This window comes from Rattus norvegicus, chromosome 10 (genome assembly GCF_021556685.1).
Source record: "Rattus norvegicus strain SHRSP/BbbUtx chromosome 10, alternate assembly SHRSP_T2T, whole genome shotgun sequence".
Taxonomy (NCBI): Eukaryota; Metazoa; Chordata; class Mammalia; order Rodentia; family Muridae; genus Rattus; species Rattus norvegicus.
Genome location: NC_141543.1, coordinates 101,588,973 through 101,606,220, shown reverse-complemented (window position 1 = coordinate 101,606,220; position 17,248 = coordinate 101,588,973). Strand labels below are relative to the sequence as shown.

Here is a 17,248-nt window from a genome sequence, read left to right as displayed (position 1 = left end):
AGGTAATTGAATTATATTATTTTTATAATTTCATTTATGTCTGAAATCTTATAGACTTTAAATGTATACCTAGCATGTTCAAGGACAGAGGTTTATTTCAGTACCAAAACCTCCTAAAAATTAAAGGTATATGATATCAAACTATGCAGCGTTAGAATATAGAATTAGAATATGTTACAATGTATTGATATTTCAAATAGCATATTTTGATGAAATATCCTCCATATTGTTTTATATTTTACTGTACTATAGACACAGATCATATATTATCCAATCATGGTTTATGTAATCAGGTCACACTTTAGTGTCTGTAAAGTAATGCTGCTTATTGCTGTCTGTCGTTATTCCCTTTGTGCTTATCATTCTCTATGAAGTTAGTGAGACGAGGCAGTGGCGAGGCATCCGCTAACCCACTGTGCTGTAGCGTGAGTTCATCACACCGTCTTCATGTTACAGTTCTAGTTACTGAAGAATACGCCAGTGAGAAGGAGCTGCTGGCATCCAGTTTGTCTAAGCCCAGCAACTTCGTGGGTGTGGTTTTCAAAGACGTCATGTCCTATGAACTGCGGTTTTTTCCTGATATGGTTCCAGTGTCTTCTGTTTATATGGATTCAAGAGGTAAATAACTTTATCTAGTCACTGAACTCAGGGTTAAGTGCATTTCTTTATACTCAAAATAAGATGGTGTCCAGTGTTGACATTTTCAGCTGTACTTATTTTTAGGGAAACTGTCGTGTGCAGCAAAATAAATTTAGGAGTGAGGTTGGATGTGGTGGCATCCACCTTACTGACAGGCAGCTTTCTGTGTGTTCAAGGCCAGCCTGGTCTACACGGTGAGTTCCGGGCCATCTGGGGCACATGGCAAGACCCTGTATCCATAAATAAAAATTGTCTATGCACGTATATCCAAATGTCTTTGTACATTATGTGTATGTTCTATAAAATAACCATAATATAATTTTAATACACTTACGTAAATGCCATTTATATTTAAAAGACAAAATTGAATCTTTCATTATATGTCTTTCCAAATACAGTTTTCCTGCATGTAACCACTCTCACTATTGTATGATATAAATGTTTAAAATCTCAATGTCTACTACCAATGAAATTTCTTGTTTACATTTGAAACATAGAAAACTGTTGTTAAAACCCATGCAAAGACAATATCAACTGTTTATTGTACAATATTATAGTCAACTTTATTAAGTATGGGAAGTTTTTCCTTTATTCTAAAGTCTTATGTGGAAAATTCTTATTTCTTTTTATGAATTTGAATTTGCTTATGTGTCAGATGCTTTGAGATGGGCACCGTGGAATAGTTTATCCTAAACCATAGAAGCAGTTTGTTTTTATTTTCTATTTATGAATATTCATTTTGCCTGTTTGTATGTATGAGCATCAAGTGCATGCCTCGTGCCCACAGACAGGATTATCAAGTGGTTGTGAACCACTCACTGGGAATTGAACCTAGTGTTTGTTTGTCCTTCCTTCCTTTCTTCCTTCCTTCCTGTCTGTATTTTTTGCATTATTTATTTAAAAGAATTTTAAAACTTAAATATATTAAATGTTGTTATATTTTATATTTATAAATTAAATATATTAAATGTAAAAATTAAATAATGTTAAATATATCCTTCCCCCTCCCAAGTTTGTCCAGGATTTTTTTCTCCTCTACCCTCTCAACTCTAAGTTCTTTCTCACAAAACAAACCAAAAGCTCAATTCAATAACAAAATGCTCAAAACCTAGAAAATACACCACTCAAAAAGCAAAAATAAACAAAAACCTCCAAAACTGTATCTAATAAAAGTGCACACACACAAAACCCTGTGGAGTCTTCATTATTTGCTGGTCAAGTCTTCCTGAACATGAGATCCGTTCTGTAGTGGTTGTTATATCAGTGTCATTCCATTGAAGAAAACTGATTTCCCCTCTCCCAGCAGATATAAACGACAGTTCCATTATCCTCGTGGGTAGCTTTATATACATTCATTCCTCTTTAGAGGAAATATAACAAAATAAAATATCAGGTAAAGCAAAACTACCACCTTGAAGTCAGACAAGACAGACCATCAGAGGGAAAAGAGCCAATAAAGGGCACAAGAGACCCACTCACTCATAAGCTCAGGAATCCCATGAACACCAAACTGGAGCCATAGTGTAAGCTCAGAGGCCCTCGTGCAGAGGCACAGGCTCTGTACCTGCTGCTTTAGTCTCTGTGAGTTCATATGAGCTTTGCTTATACTGACTGGGAAGCCATATTTTCTTGGTGGCCTCCATTCACCTCCACTCTTACATTCTTTTTACTTTTTTGTTTTTTAACTTCTTCACTTTATATCCAGCTCACTGCCTCCCTCCCCATCACTCCCTCCTACAGTTTTTACCCCCACTCCCTCCCCTTCTCCTCTGAGTGGTCCCCTTTGCTGTCCCCCATCCCCTGGCACATCAAGTCTCTGCCAGGCTGAGCATCCACTCCCGGAGGCCATACAGGCAGTCAGCTAGAAGAACATATCCTACATACAGGCAACAGCTTTTGGGTTACACCCCTCCCACTTCCCCTTCCCCCCGCCTGCCCAGCTCCAGTTGTTTAGGACCCACATGAGGACCAAGCTGCACATCTGCTACCTATGAGCAGGAAGGCCTGGGTCCAGCCCGTGTATGTTCTTTGGTTGATAGTGCAGTCTCTGAGAGCCCCAAGGGTGCAGGATAGTTGATGCTGTTGGTCTTCCTGTGGACTTCTTATTCCCTTGGGGGCTGCAATCTTTCCTTCTGTCCTTCCACAAGAGTCCCCAAGCTCCATCCATTGTTTGGCTGTGGGCGTCTGCATTTGTCTGAGTCAGCTGCTGGGTGGAGCCTCCCAGAGGACAGCCATGCTAGACTCCTGTCGGTAAGCATAGCAGTATCATTAATAGTGTCAGGGACTGGGGCTGGGGATTTAGCTCAGTGGTAGAGCGCTTACCTAGGAAGCGCAAGGCCCTGGGTTCGGTCCCCAGCTCCGAAAAAAAGAAACAAAAAAAAAAAATAGTGTCAGGGACTGATGCTTGCCCATGGGATGGGTCTCAAGTGGGGCAGTTATTCATTGGTCATTCCCTTGGTCTCTGCTACACCCCCGTCCCTGCATGTCTTATAGACAGGGTAAATTTTGGGTGGAAAGTTCTGTGGGTGGATTGGTGTCTCTGACACTCCACTGGGCTTCTTGCCTGGCTACGGGAGGGGACCTCCCTACTGCTGTGAGTCACAGCTATTGATTCTTGGCCACCTCCCTTATCTCAAGTCTCTGTCTCATCCTGGAGATGCCCTGCCAGCACCCCCAACACTCCCATTCCACCCCCCCACAGATTTTCGTTCTTTCCCAGGCCATCTGGCCATCCCCCACTGTCTCCTCTTCCTCAGGCTCCCTGAGCCCTGAGGGGATGGATTTGCTGGCGACATTTTATTTAGGACTGAGTGTTCTGAGGCCTCTGATTCTCTGTGTCATGGCTGGCTGTGGGCCTCTGTGTTCATTTCCGTCCACTGCAGGAGAAGCTTTTCTGATGATGGCTGAGTAAGCAGAGATCCACGAGTGTAACAGGATTCCGTTAGTGATTACTTTACCACTGCATTTTGTCTGTCTGTTTTCACATCTGTACTATTTGGTTTTGCCCTAGGTCCCTGGGCTCCCTAGTCCCTGGTTCTTGCTTACTCAAGCAGTGTTGGTTATGGGTTCTGTCAAGTGGGCTATATGTCAGATCAGCTTTTGCTTGGCTGCTACCACAGACTGTGTGCCATCGTTGTCCTAGCATATCTTATAGGTAGTTGACCATTGTAGTTAAAGGTTTGTGGCTGGCTTGGCGCTCCCATTTTCTTTTTGGTAGCACGTAGAGAGCTGTTGTATAAAAGATGTGGAACATAGGGGTAAACGGTGCCTGGAGGCACCGGCTTGACCTCTCCGTGCTCAGTGGAGGAGTTTTCTTTAGCAGTGGAGCTTGGCTGTCTGTCAGTGTATGGAAAGCAACCCGTGGTTTTTGTAGCCAATAGCCTTAGCTGTTTGGAGATTCCTGTGGGGCCCTTTTGGCTAAAACTTAATTAGATGTAACCCGAACCTGGTATTGGATGCTTCATTTGGTGACAAGAGATGGCCTTCATATGTGTATATTTTTACTTTATTAGGTTTCCATACTACCCCTCAAATGTCCCTTAACCTTATCTGTCTCTCCCCATACTCCTTTCTTCATCCCCTTCTCCCCTTCCCATCCCTACTTGATCTGCTACTCCCCCCTCATCAATATAGTCATATATTTCCCTTTTCTCTGAGATCTATTCATTACCTCTAGTCCCTTATTTATACCTACATCACATGGTTCTATGGATTGTGGCTTGGTTGTCATTGACTTCACTGCTAATATCCACGTATAAGTAAATCCATTCCATAAAACTGGATCTGCAGTCCCTCATTCAGGGTGATTTTTTTTTCTAGTTGCATCCATTTTCCTGCACATTTTATGATGTCTTTCCCCCCCAATGGCTGACTAGGAAGTACGCCATTGTGTAGATGTACCACATTTTCTTTATCTAGTCTTCTGTTGAAAGGCATCTAGGTTGTTTCCAATTTTGGTTATTACGAAGAGAACAAAGAGCCTTGGCATGGTTGGGCAAGTGTCTCAGCGGTAGGATGAAGTATCCTTGGGGTATATGCCCAAGAGTTGGATAGTTGGAGGTTGAAGTAGATCAATTTCTCTCTTCCTGAAGAGTAGCCACACTGATTTCCATAGTGACAGCCTCACCACTGAGCCATCTCTCCAGCCCTAGAAAGATGACTTATAAATAATTATGATTATAATGACTTTTCATCTTTATTCATTTACTGTCTGCCAGGGGCCTGCCTGCCTTAGGGGCTGACGTAGGACACAGCATGGGACACGGGCCAAAAGACTGATGATCTCCAGCCTTGTAGAAAACTTAACTCACTCCTTCTTCCTCTTCTGTGCTTCATTAAGCACTGGGGAGATTTAATTCTTTGTCTTTCATTTACTTTATAATTCTCTGCACCTGAATAAGTGCTGGAAAACTTAACTCTTACTTTATAAACTTACTTTACAATCCTCTGGCAATTAGCATATGGTGCATAGCAGCCAGGAACATTGTAGACTGATTCCTAAGGCTCCTGTCTCTCTTGCCTCCTCTTCTTCTGCTGGCCAGGCAAGAGGGAGGCTTGGGGCAATTAACTTTTAGTGAACTAGGAAAAGAAAGTCATGCTCTCAGAAAGAAAAACTTTTACCCAGGCACTATGCCCAGAAACACACACACTTATACATACACACTATTTACATGTCTTTGTTGGGCCCAACCGCCTGTCCCATCCACTCCACAAGTATTCGGTGGATAGAGCAAAGCAAAAGCCTCTAGGAGCAGGTTTCATTGAGCAGGCGCCAGTGCAGAAAGAACTTATTCTGGATGAAAAATAAGCTCCAACCTTTATTGCTCAGAGAAAGTAATTTATCTACCTTTTTATTGAGTATGAAAAAGCCCTGTTCTTGTCAGTAAGAAGAAACCTGCTGTTAAGAAAAACCCTGTCTCATGGTAAGAAGCAGCCTGCCTGCTGTGTCTGCACTCTGTGCTCTCTGTGTTCTCTGTGTTCTCTGCTCTCTCCGCTCTTTGCTTTTATTGTCATTGTTCCTGGTTCTTGTACTTTTTCAGAACACGTGATCACATAGTATTCTAAACATCTTTTTTCAAACATTCACACGTTCAAACATAAATTCAAATCATACGTTGAATAAGAAGTTATGACAGAGATGTTTATGTGTGTTTCCATTAAGACTAGTTATCTAATTAAACATTCATTATTTGTCACTAGCTCTACAGGTTCATTAAGAGTTTAAAACAATAATTATTATGTCTTACTTAAGTTAGCACGGTTTTGGTCAAGAGGCAAATCATCTGCCTTGTGTCTCCTTAGTATTGAAGCTTTGTATAGATAAATCCAGTCAATATTTTATCTTTTGTCTTTGCACCTACAATAAATTGCCATTCCCAGTTTATGACCTTAGTTATTAGATAATGGTTTTATAGCTAGCCTAAAAAGAATGTTTTCTCTGATCATAAATCTATGTCAAGCCTGTTTTCTACCTTAGTGCAATTATCCTATGACATGTGAAGGTTTATAGAGCCCTTTCTATAGAAGGCACAAAATATACTTGTATAAATTTAGGAATTCTTTAGAACCATTATTAGGAATTCTGAAATCACCAATTTGTCTGCATAGCATTGCTACAAGAGAGTACATCTTCTTTGGTTTGCAGAAAAAAATGCCCAATAGGGTGGGCTATTGCCCAGGAATTATATTAATTTAATAATGACAGGAAAGACATAGCACCCGCAAGCATCAATTCTGAGATGAGATTTCTGAAGGCCCTGGAAACTAGATTTTCCATCACAGACCATGCGATGTGATGTCCTCTCCAGATGCCACTTGTATGCCTTTAGCCTTTCCTAGGTGGCTCCTGACAACCACCCAGTATCCTATCACATATAATTTTTGTTTCAAGTGGGGTATATTTTAAGTGGTGTGTGTGTGTGTGTGTGTGTGTGTGTGTTAGTTATGTGGTTATATATGTATGTATATACTTATGCTCATGACTGTGTGTAAATTCTGCTGCATCTGTGGTAGAAGTCAGAGGAAGCTTTCAGAAGTTTTCTTCTATTTTGTTGAGGCAGGATTTCTTCTGTTGTTTCTATTGCCTCCTGCTCCAGGCTAGCTGGCCCATGACTCTCTGGGCAGTTCTCCTCTCCCTCTGTCTCCCTGTCTATCATCCGTCTCAGCACAGGGATGCTTGGGTCACACATAACCACCACATCTGGCTTTCCGTGGCTTCATGGGTACAGCTTGGGTTGTCAGGCTTGTGTGGCAGGCACTGGCCCACTGTGCCAGTGCTTAACTTGTGTAATTTAGTCTGGGCATTCAGATCAATAGAAATCTTAACAGATCGCGTCTTTGAAGAATGGTACCAAGTTTACTTTGGTTCTGTAGAGAATGACTGATTAGGCTACTTTGGTAGCCTGCCATGCACGAAAGCACTTAGTATTGCAGACTCTGATGTCTCCTATTTTCTCCCCACAGCAGGCTGTTCAAAGTCATGTGATGCTGCTCAGTACTGGTCTTCAGGGTTTACAGCTTTACAGGCCTCAATAGATGCTGCCATTATACAGGTAAATGTAACAGGAAGAAAGCCAACCACATTTTAACAATTATTCCTGAATTCCTTAAAGTTCAATTTGGTTAATTAAAAATATAAATAATATGTAACTTATAATCATTTGAGAAAAAAGATAAAATGAATTTTTGAATCTTTTTTGGGTTTATGAATATGATTAACATACTAAATATTAATATATTTATTGATTATATGTAATTTTCTGAAATATTCTTATATTATGATATTATAATATCATAAATATTATATTATGAAGGCTCTGAGCTTTTAGACCTTTCCCCTTGAATACATATAAGTTAAAGAAGGTAGCTACTTTTATTATCTTAATTGTAGTGCTATGTTTTATTTTCTATTTCATAGGCATTTATCTCTTACTTATTAAACAATGTTTTTAAAGTTATGTTCTAATATAATTCATTACTGTCTAACCACCCTCCGAGACAGAACCTGGAATAAAGTAATACCAAGTAACTTTAGGACTGAATCACGGCAGAGGACCAGTTATGTCCTTCAGACTCCTAAATCTGTGCTTTAGTGCAGTTTCGCCTCTAAGATGGTTTATAAATTCTTCAATTACATTCTAAAGATATGACCTGCTTCAACATTTAACTCTTTAGAAAAATCAGCCTTAAGTTTTGTGCCTTAGGATTAGAACTGTGAGAATCACGTAGCACACTTCTCTATCTCCCCTTGGATCTGGGGGGGCGGTCCTAAAAGGTGTTTCAAGTTGAAATTGACTATAGAATATTTTAGCTTACAATATTGCATATGGCTGGGTGTGCCTTTAGTCCCAGCATTTAGGAGGGAGAGGTTGGTGGATCTCTGTGAGTTCAAAGCTGGCCTGGTCTACAGAGTGAGTTTTAGGACAGCCAGGGCTGCACAAAGATAAGCTTTGTCTTGAAAACAAACAGACAAAAAACCAACCAAACAACAACAAAAAGAAACGAATATAAACAGTCTTCTCTAGCAAACTCCACCTCCAGAGTATGTGTGAGCAGCAGGAGAAGGGGGACTGAAACTGGCTTTCCTGTTGGTACACTGCTAGGAGCACAGCGACCGGGACAGTAATGCCTTTCTTTGCAACAAGACTCTTGTAAAAAACAAATGAACTACGTATGTAGGATTGTTTTATGAATTCTTGAAGCTTGCATGCTATAAAGGTATTAGGGATTTGTAGTTTTGTGCTAATTCAATTGTATTGTGCTTTAAGTTAAAGTCTGAAACATTAGATGATACTACAAAACTTAACTGTGTTTCAGTTAGACATTAGCAATTATAAGCCTAGACCACTGTGGATGGTACCGATTTGTAGTTTAGGCATTCATTTAAATATTAGAATTATTAATTGGTAAACATTTTTATTACACAAATCTGTAACTGTGTTCTTTCTACATGTATCAACTTGAAAGTAATAAGGAAACATGCTCTTTTTTAAAAAATCTATTTGCCTTTTTAAAAATGTGCACAGGTGTTTTTCTTCTATGTGAGAGGGTCAGACCTTGGAGTTACAGACAGTTGTGAGTTGCCATGTGGGTGCTGGGACTTGAACCAGGGTCCTCCGGAAGAGCAGTCAGTACCCTTAATTGCTGAGCCATCTCTCTAGCCCCAGAAAACATGTTTTTTAAGACAGCTTTTAAAATATAGTCATAGGAATGGTGACTATTAATCATCCCTTTGACCCTCAGCTCCGAAGAAACATAGCTTTTCTTTTCTTAAAATATTTTATTTTTATTATATATCTATTGGTGTTTTCCTTGAATGTATATCTGTGTGAAGGTGTCAGATCGCCTGGAATGGAGTACAGATTCCATTGCGATCTGCCATGTGGTTGCTGGGAATTGAACCCAGGTCCTCTGGAAGAGCAGCTCTTGACTGCTGAGCCATCCCTCCAGCCCCAGTTGAAGTTGAAATAGAGGACGTCATTTTGGCATGAGTGAGAGTAGGGTACGCATTGTTCATCCACCAGGATGAAAGATTTCAGAGCACTGGTTCCAGTTTCATAATTGAAACATGTTCTTATTATCCCTTTAATATGCTTAACGTAGTAATAAAATTGTATGATTTTATTTTATTGGGTGAATTAACCAAAATTTATTCATTCACAGTCTTCAAGCTTTTAATATCCAGAATGAATTAAAAGCAGAATTCTCCTTTATATCATGATATTATGATTACTCACTCTTATTTCAGCAGTGTGGCTTTTCTAATATTTTATTTGCATTGAGGTTACTTTTTTTTTTTTGGTTCTTTTTTTCGGAGCTGGGGACCGAACCCAGGGCCTTGTGCTTCCTAGGCAAGTGCTCTACCACTGAGCTAAATCCCCAACCCCGAGGTTACTTTTTTTTTTTAACTGTTTAACAACCAATTTTATTAGGAGCTATCGTCAGAACTAAATTAGTTTAATGTATTTGCCCCTTTTAATTATAGTTGAAGACCAATGTTTCTCTGTGGAGGGAGCTGGAGTCAACCAAAGCTGTCATCATGGGGGAAGCTGCGGTCGTGGAGATTGACACCTTCCCACGAGGGGTCATCCTCATCTACCTCGTCATAGCCTTCTCGCCCTTCGGGTACTTTCTGGCAATTCACATTGTAGCAGAAAAGGAAAAGAGGTTAAAGGAGTTTTTAAAGATAATGGGACTTCACGACACTGCTTTTTGGTATGTTTAACAGTTTACTATGTAGTGCAATTAGCAGTTATAGTACATATCCTGACCCTCAGCGGTACACTTTCATTTACCCAGTTTGACGTAGTGCTGATCCTGGTTCCTCCTCCTGCTTCCCTTTCCTTAGAGTTTGAGACTAGTCAGTAGCTGCTTGTGACAAGACATTTACTTTTATTTCACAGTCTGTATGCCATTGTGTCGTTGCTTGGAAGATAGGAAAGCTCTAGGAACTAGAACTTGACTACTAATGCCCTTCCCTGATGTCAGAGCAGACTTAACACTGAAAGCTTAGCTAGAAAGATTACAGTCTATACATGTAGTTTCCAGATTCTTTTCCTCCCTTGAGAACTTCAGTAATTCAGATGAGGAATATAAAGGTAATTAGAGAGACACAGTGGAGGAAAAAGTTCCCACAAGTGAGGGTTAAATATGAGCATTTTTATACAGTGCTAACTTTATAGAGGCATGGATATGTATAAATAACTAAGCACTTCCCCTCCTCTTTCTTCTGTGTAATAAGACAGTTGGTCTGTAAGCTGGCAGCGCTTGCCTGTAATGCCAGCACTCAGGAGTCAGGAGGGAGGCTTGAGTCTGAGGCCAACCCAGGCTAGATTGCCACATGCTGTTTCAAACAAAGATTGGTTTCTTTTTAGCCCATTTCAGAGGAAGGTTAGTACTTTTAATAGAAACTATGTTGTTTACAATTTATCATTGCATTTATAAAACAGTTTTATAAATATAAAAATGCATTTTACAATTTTTTAAAAAGATTTATTTATTTTATGTAATGAGTACACTGTGTCTGTCTTCAGACACACCAGAAGAGGGCATCAGATCCCATTACAGATGGTCGTGAGCCACCATGTGGTTGCTGGGAATTGAACTCAGGTCCTCTGGAAGAAGAGTCAGTGCTGAACCATCTCTCCAGCCCACATTTTACAAATTTTATTTGGTCTATTGTAATATATATATATATATAAAACTTTATGTAGTGGTATTACTATGTCTTAACATTTTCTTTGCTTTTTAAATTTTTTTTTTTTTTTGGTTCTTTTTTTCGGAGCTGGGGATCGAACCCAGGGCCTTGCGCTTCCTAGGTAAGCGCTCTACCACTGAGCTAAATCCCCAGCCCCTTAAATTTTTATTTCATGTATATGGGTGTTTTGCCTGCCTGCATGTCTGTGCACTGTGTGTATATAGTTTCTGCAGAAGTCAGAGGAGGGTTTGGATTCCCTGGAACTGGAGTTATAGATAGTTCTTAGCCACCATGTTGGTGCTAAGAATCAAACCCAGGTCCTCTGCAAGAGCAACAAGTGTTCTTAACCACTGAGCCATGTCTTCAGACCCCCACTGTTTTTTTGTTTTGTTTTGTTTTTTGTTTTTTGGTTTTTTGTTTGTTTGTTTGCTTTTGTTTTTGTTTTGAGAGAGGTACTCTACAAGTAACTCTGACTGTCTCCGAGCTTCCTGAGTGAATCAGACTGGCCTTACACTCACAGGAACCTGCCTTCCTCTGCCTCCTGAATGCTGGGATTAAAGTATCCTTCACCACAGCCACCTTTTTTCTTTTCTTTCTTTTTTTTTTTTCTTTTCCTTTTTTCGGAGCTGGGGACCAAACCCAGGGCCTTGCGCTTGCTAGGCAAGCGCTCTACCACTGAGCTAAATCCCCATTCCCCACCTTTTTTCTAAAATGTTCTAGAAATGGTCTTCAAGATGCATTGGAACATTACTTTTGTATTGAAATTGCTAGATGAATTTAGCTCGAGGTGCTTAATATATATCAACTCAAATATTTAAAATAAATTTGCAGTTTTCTTTAAAATGATTTTTCAATGCTAATGGGAAAATAAATAAAGTGTGAACTTAAATACTGATGATAATTCCATTGAGCTCTGACTGAAGGGAGATCTAAAGTTAAAATGGTGATTTTAGTTGGTCTTTTTAATCATCTCACATCGTTTAAGTACGGTAATTATTGCTATTAATTGGTAAGGACTTTTGGGTTTATGATTACCAAAGCCATCAGGGGTGTAAGTATAATTTATTTCACAAAGAAAAGAAATGTATTGACTTAGTAAACTCTTAGAGTTTAAGGGAATCAGAGCTGCCCGTGTTCCTGGGCTTTAATTAAGCATGCACTGCTGTTGTATTGTTAAGCTGTTGACTCAGAGATGTCACTGTGTCTGTCAGTCACATCCACCGCGGCGTGGCTAGCCCTTTATTCTTCCTTTCCTGACACATTAGTGTTCAGCACATGAACATATGCAGATAACTGACGTAAAGAGTAAAATGGCTGAAAGAATTTCACACACAGTGTAGAGTGTTCTGCTGTCACTACCGAAGCTTGTTCATGTGACAGTGTGTGCACGCTTTCCTCGTAGGCTGTCCTGGGTTCTTCTGTACACGAGTTTGATCTTCCTTATGTCCCTTCTTATGGCCGTCATTGCAACAGCGTCCTCGTTATTCCCTCAGAGTAGCAGCATCGTGATTTTTCTGCTCTTCTTCCTGTACGGATTGTCATCTGTGAGTGTCTCACCTCGAAATGTCAGAGTTCCTTGGTGACGTAGCTGGGGTCTCTTTCTTTGGTTAACTTAGACAGTTTTCCAGTGAAGATATTTGTACTGTTACAGATAACTAAATGGTATATGGTGCAGTATTATATTGCCGTGCGTCTTAGAAAAATGACACTATAACCTCATGTTTAGCGCTAACTTGTTTTGGTGTGTTATATTCACACACACGTCTTCTATTATTGTCTCTCTTTGTCCTGTGGGAGACTGCACACTGCTGCACTTGTTTCTCCTTTCATGACGCCCTGACCTTGTCAAGTTAGTCTATTCTGTACGACAATTAGTTTTATGGTTTTGAGGTCGTTTTTCATTTTTTAAAATATAATTCTTCAGTACTCTTGATACTCATTTGGTATATTAACTGAATATTGAAAATGATGACTGACCCTTGTGTCATTATGATCGGTTTAGGTGCCCATATGTATAGTTAAATAAATTTACTATCTCCATTCTTTAAAATAATAAATTATAAGTAACTCACATTTCTAGTATAATAACCTAATATATCATTTTTAACACTCAGTCTAAAGCCAGGTTTTTGTTCAAAGGCTACTGGGAACCCCTGGGATGACGCAGTGGTTAGAGTGCTTGTCCTACAAAGATCAGGATCCGAGTCTAGGTTTCTTGCACCCACATGGCACCTGGGTGCAGCAGTGTGTGCCTGAAGACTCAGTGTGGAGGTTGGGGATTGGGAGGTGAGGGGATAAAGGCAAGTGGGCCCCGGAGCGAACTAGCTAACACATGGCTCCTTGTGGGCTCTGTTGTGTAAATGTGGGTGTATTTCCCTATCATACAGATAAATGTAGTCATTAATATTTGTCAGTTCTGAAAGCAAAGTGTCTTCCCATAAAAGTTAGAAACTGCATTTTAATAGCTGTACTTTTCCATGAATGCATTTTTCTTTCATAAAGAAGTAAATTTTCCCTTGTGTCAGTAATACAAAGTATACAGTAACCTTACATTTATTTGTGTCAGTAATATAAAGTGTACAGTAACCTTACATTTATGCTTTTTAGGTGTTTTTTGCTTTAATGTTGACGCCTCTTTTTAAAAAATCAAAGCACGTGGGAGTCGTTGAGTTTTTTGTCACCGTGGTGTTTGGCTTTGTCGGCCTGTTGATAGTCCTCGTAGAAAGTTTCCCCAGGTCGCTAGTGTGGCTCTTCAGTCCTTTGTGTCAGTGCGCCTTTCTGATTGGGATTGCACAGGTAGGTCCTGCGCTCTGACGCTCACTCGGTCCTTTCCCTTGCCGCTGACAGTTCATACAGTATCCCATCCTGCCACGAATATCACCCTTTGTTTGTAAACAAACAATACAGCATTTCATGAGAAAGAAATGTCAGAAAAGTTAAATTCCATCAGAAAGAAAGTACAGAATACATTTTATATCTGCGTCCATTGAAGTTACTTGTTTAAGTGCCAAGTAGTCTTCATTGCTCTACTGCAAACATTTATAAATTTACAAGAATGCTGCACAGAAAATCGTACGTGACACAGAACAAAGCTGTCGAGATGAAAATGGTAAACTCTGTATCCGTAGTAGGCTTTCTTGGCTAGGAACTGTGAGACTATCAGTTGTCTAAATGACTTGTAGCATTAGGGGAGGTGAAGTGTCTTAGTTGTTAAGCTACTCTTCCAGCACCCACATGGTGTCTTTCAAGTGGCTATAATTCTAGATCTAGTGATCTGATGCCCCTCTTTGCTGTCATGGACACTAGGCATACATGTACTGCTCAGACATACATGCAAACGAACACCTGCATGCACAAAGTAAGAAAACATTATACAATTGAGAATATTTAGATTTATAAATTTCATTTTTATTTTTTCTTATATGTATAGTCAGAATCAAATGAAAAAATCCCCTAAGTCAGTAATTGTATAAATAAATATGATTTCATACTATATTTGATTTATATTTGATGTTATGTAGGTGCTCTTAAGGTAACATTACAATAAATTATTTATAAGTACATTAAACAAGATTTAACTACTTAGGAATTATTGTTCCACACTTTGAGACTATACTGAGTCCCTCTTCTCTTCACAAAGCGAGACTGTGGTCATAGGTTTTCGTTGGGAGTGACAGAGTCCTTAAAGGTCATCTAATTGATCTCCTTAAGTTCACAGATGAGAGGACTGAAATCGAGGGTGGTGAAATGAGTTTATCCTCACAGGAAGAACTTGCATCTGAGCGGGGTCTGAGCCTCCAGAACATTTCCCATTAGCGTATGTGCCTGCTGGGCGTGGTTTAGGACTATGTTAACAAACACCCTCTCAGTATTACACGCATGCTGACCTGGGCGTGGTTTAGGACACATGTTAACAAACACCCTCTCAGTATTACACACATACTGACCTGGGCGTGGTTTAGGACATATGTTAACAAACACCCTCTCAGTATTACACACATGCTGACCTGGGCATGGTTTAGGACGTATGTTAACAAACACCCTCTCAGTATTACACATATGCTGGCCTGGGCATGGTTTAGGACGTATGTTAACAAACACCCTCTCAGTATTACACACATGCTGTGACCTGGGCATGGTTTAGGACATATGTTAACAAACACCCTCTCAGTATTACACACAAGCTGGCCTGGGCATGGTTTAGGACGTATGTTAACAAACACCCTCTCAGTATTACACACAAGCTGGCCATTACATTGCACATTACTTTTATTTCCTCGTTTATTATCCATTAGAGTTAAATGACTCGGGGAGTGTGGCATACAGGCTTGAGAAGCACTGACTGGGAAAAACGATAATTAAAAGGAGAGCCTGTGGTGCACACCTTTAATCTCCACATCCCCTTAAACTGCTCCTTTAGTAAGGAGGCAGAGGCAGGTAGGTCTCTGAGTTCAAGGCCAGCCTAGTCTGCATAGAGAGATCCTTCTCAAAAAATAAAAACAAAGAATCCCCGCACAGAAATCATGATAAAGGGAATCTTTTAGATAAACTTCTTTTGTGGTCTGCTTTCCTTATAAGAGCATGTTATTAATTACTTTTTAAATAGTTTTGTTAATGTTACTCTAGATTTAATGAATTATGCTTAGTGATGCTAGCTTTGTTCTAATCATTTTAATGGAAAAAGTTGTTTTTGTTTTTTTTTTCCTTTCAGGTCATGCATTTAGAAGATTTCAATGAAGGAGCCTTATTTTCTAGTTTGACTGAAGGCCCCTACCCGCTAATTATCACCCTTACCATGCTCGCTCTGGACAGTGTGTTCTATGCCCTGCTGGCTGTGTACCTTGATCAGGTCATCCCAGGTGTGTAAAGGCTCTGAAGTCATTCTGCTCATATACCGTCAATTGAATTTTCTCCTAGCCAGAGTATTCTGCATCATACTGTGGTTTAATCTACTTTTGAGTAATATTTATACAAATATTCACAGTACGTGGTCTATTACGTATTCACTAGCCCCTAGTGAATATGAAGAGATTGTGTAACAAGAGAGATGTTTGCTTTGAAAGCCTAGCTGCACTTCACAACTCAGTCCTTCATTATAATAATCTTTTAAAACTGTTTTGTTCTACTCTCTAAGATCCAAAGCAGCCTCATAACTCCAGACACTTTCCTTCATCTTTTTAAAATTTAGCTTTATTTTTAAAGATTAAAAACCAATTACGTCATGTCTCCTTTCCCTTTCCTCCCTCCAGGTCTTTCCCAACCCCCATCCAACCCCTCCCATGGCCTCTTTGTTTTTGTTTGTTTTTTTGAGATGGGGTTTCTCTGTGTATCCCTAGCTGCCTTGAAACTTGTACAGACCAGGTTGGCCACCAGCTCAAAGATCCACCCGGCTCCTTTTCCCAGGTGCGGGCACCACCACTGCCTGACGTTGGCCTCTTTTTTGTTGTTATATTTTCTATATTCCAGGCCCGTCTAATATGATAACTACTAGTTAATAGGACTTTATTTATTTAATTTTTACTTATTTTCTTTGAGATATGGTTTGCTGGTCTGGAACTTGCTATGTAGCTTCTGCTGGCCTTGAGTTCTGCCTGCCTCTGCTTCCTAAGTGCTTGGATTGAAGGTGTGTGCTATTGTACCCATGTATTAGGACTTTTAAATTTAAAATGAAAGTAAGGTTATTTACTATGATTAGAATGGTTAAAAACAATTTAATATAACTCAGTTTTTATGTTCATTTTTAGGGGAATTTGGCTTGAGGAGGTCATCTTTGTACTTCCTAAAGCCATCATATTGGTCAAAAAACAAAAGGAACTATAAGGAGCTATCAGAGGGCAACATCAATGGGAATATTAGTCTCAATGAAATTGTTGAGCCCGTTTCTTCAGAATTTATAGGAAAAGAAGCTATAAGGTATGTTTAAGCTTTAAGTATAGGTAGAACTGTTGGTGGGAATTGTGATATTTAAATCTATGTTATACCACCATAGAGGATTTGGGATGAGAAAATCCACATTGTAGGCAGTTTGGTACTGCTTACAGGAAATGATATCTAGTTTGTATCCCCTTACTAATGTAAGAAGCATTTGATTAATGAAGGATGAAACAAGTGCCTCCCTTCAGTTGTCTCAGGCTGAGACGAGTGGGCTCAGCCTACAGGGAGCCAGGAGTCCCATTTCTGTAGCGTCTTTAGACACGCGTGTCCTCAACGTCAGTGTTACTTGGCTCTTTGTTTTAGCAGGAAGGTAGTTTATTATTTTTCCTATTAAGTACTTCAGCCTTTTCTCCTCTATATTTTGTAATTTCAATATATCCCTCCAGTTCCTCCCATCCAATTTTTCTCCTCAAATGTGAATAACTGTTACCTGACTTTGTATGCAACCCTGTCTTAATAGTGTGTAAAGTGTCTCGTATT

At 39.7% G+C, this 17,248-nt stretch overlaps 1 protein-coding gene across 1 annotated transcript in view; it reads left to right on the top strand.

Annotated features, from left to right (window-relative positions):
• The window catches only part of Abca5 (ATP binding cassette subfamily A member 5), a 68,394-nt gene that overhangs the window by 10,674 nt on the left and 40,472 nt on the right, over nucleotides 1-17,248 (top strand). Inside the window, 7 exon segments of the mRNA NM_173307.1 lie at nucleotides 457-618; nucleotides 7,102-7,190; nucleotides 9,623-9,852; nucleotides 12,237-12,378; nucleotides 13,442-13,630; nucleotides 15,546-15,693; nucleotides 16,579-16,747. Coding sequence (NP_775429.1) covers nucleotides 457-618; nucleotides 7,102-7,190; nucleotides 9,623-9,852; nucleotides 12,237-12,378; nucleotides 13,442-13,630; nucleotides 15,546-15,693; nucleotides 16,579-16,747 — 1,129 coding nt within the window.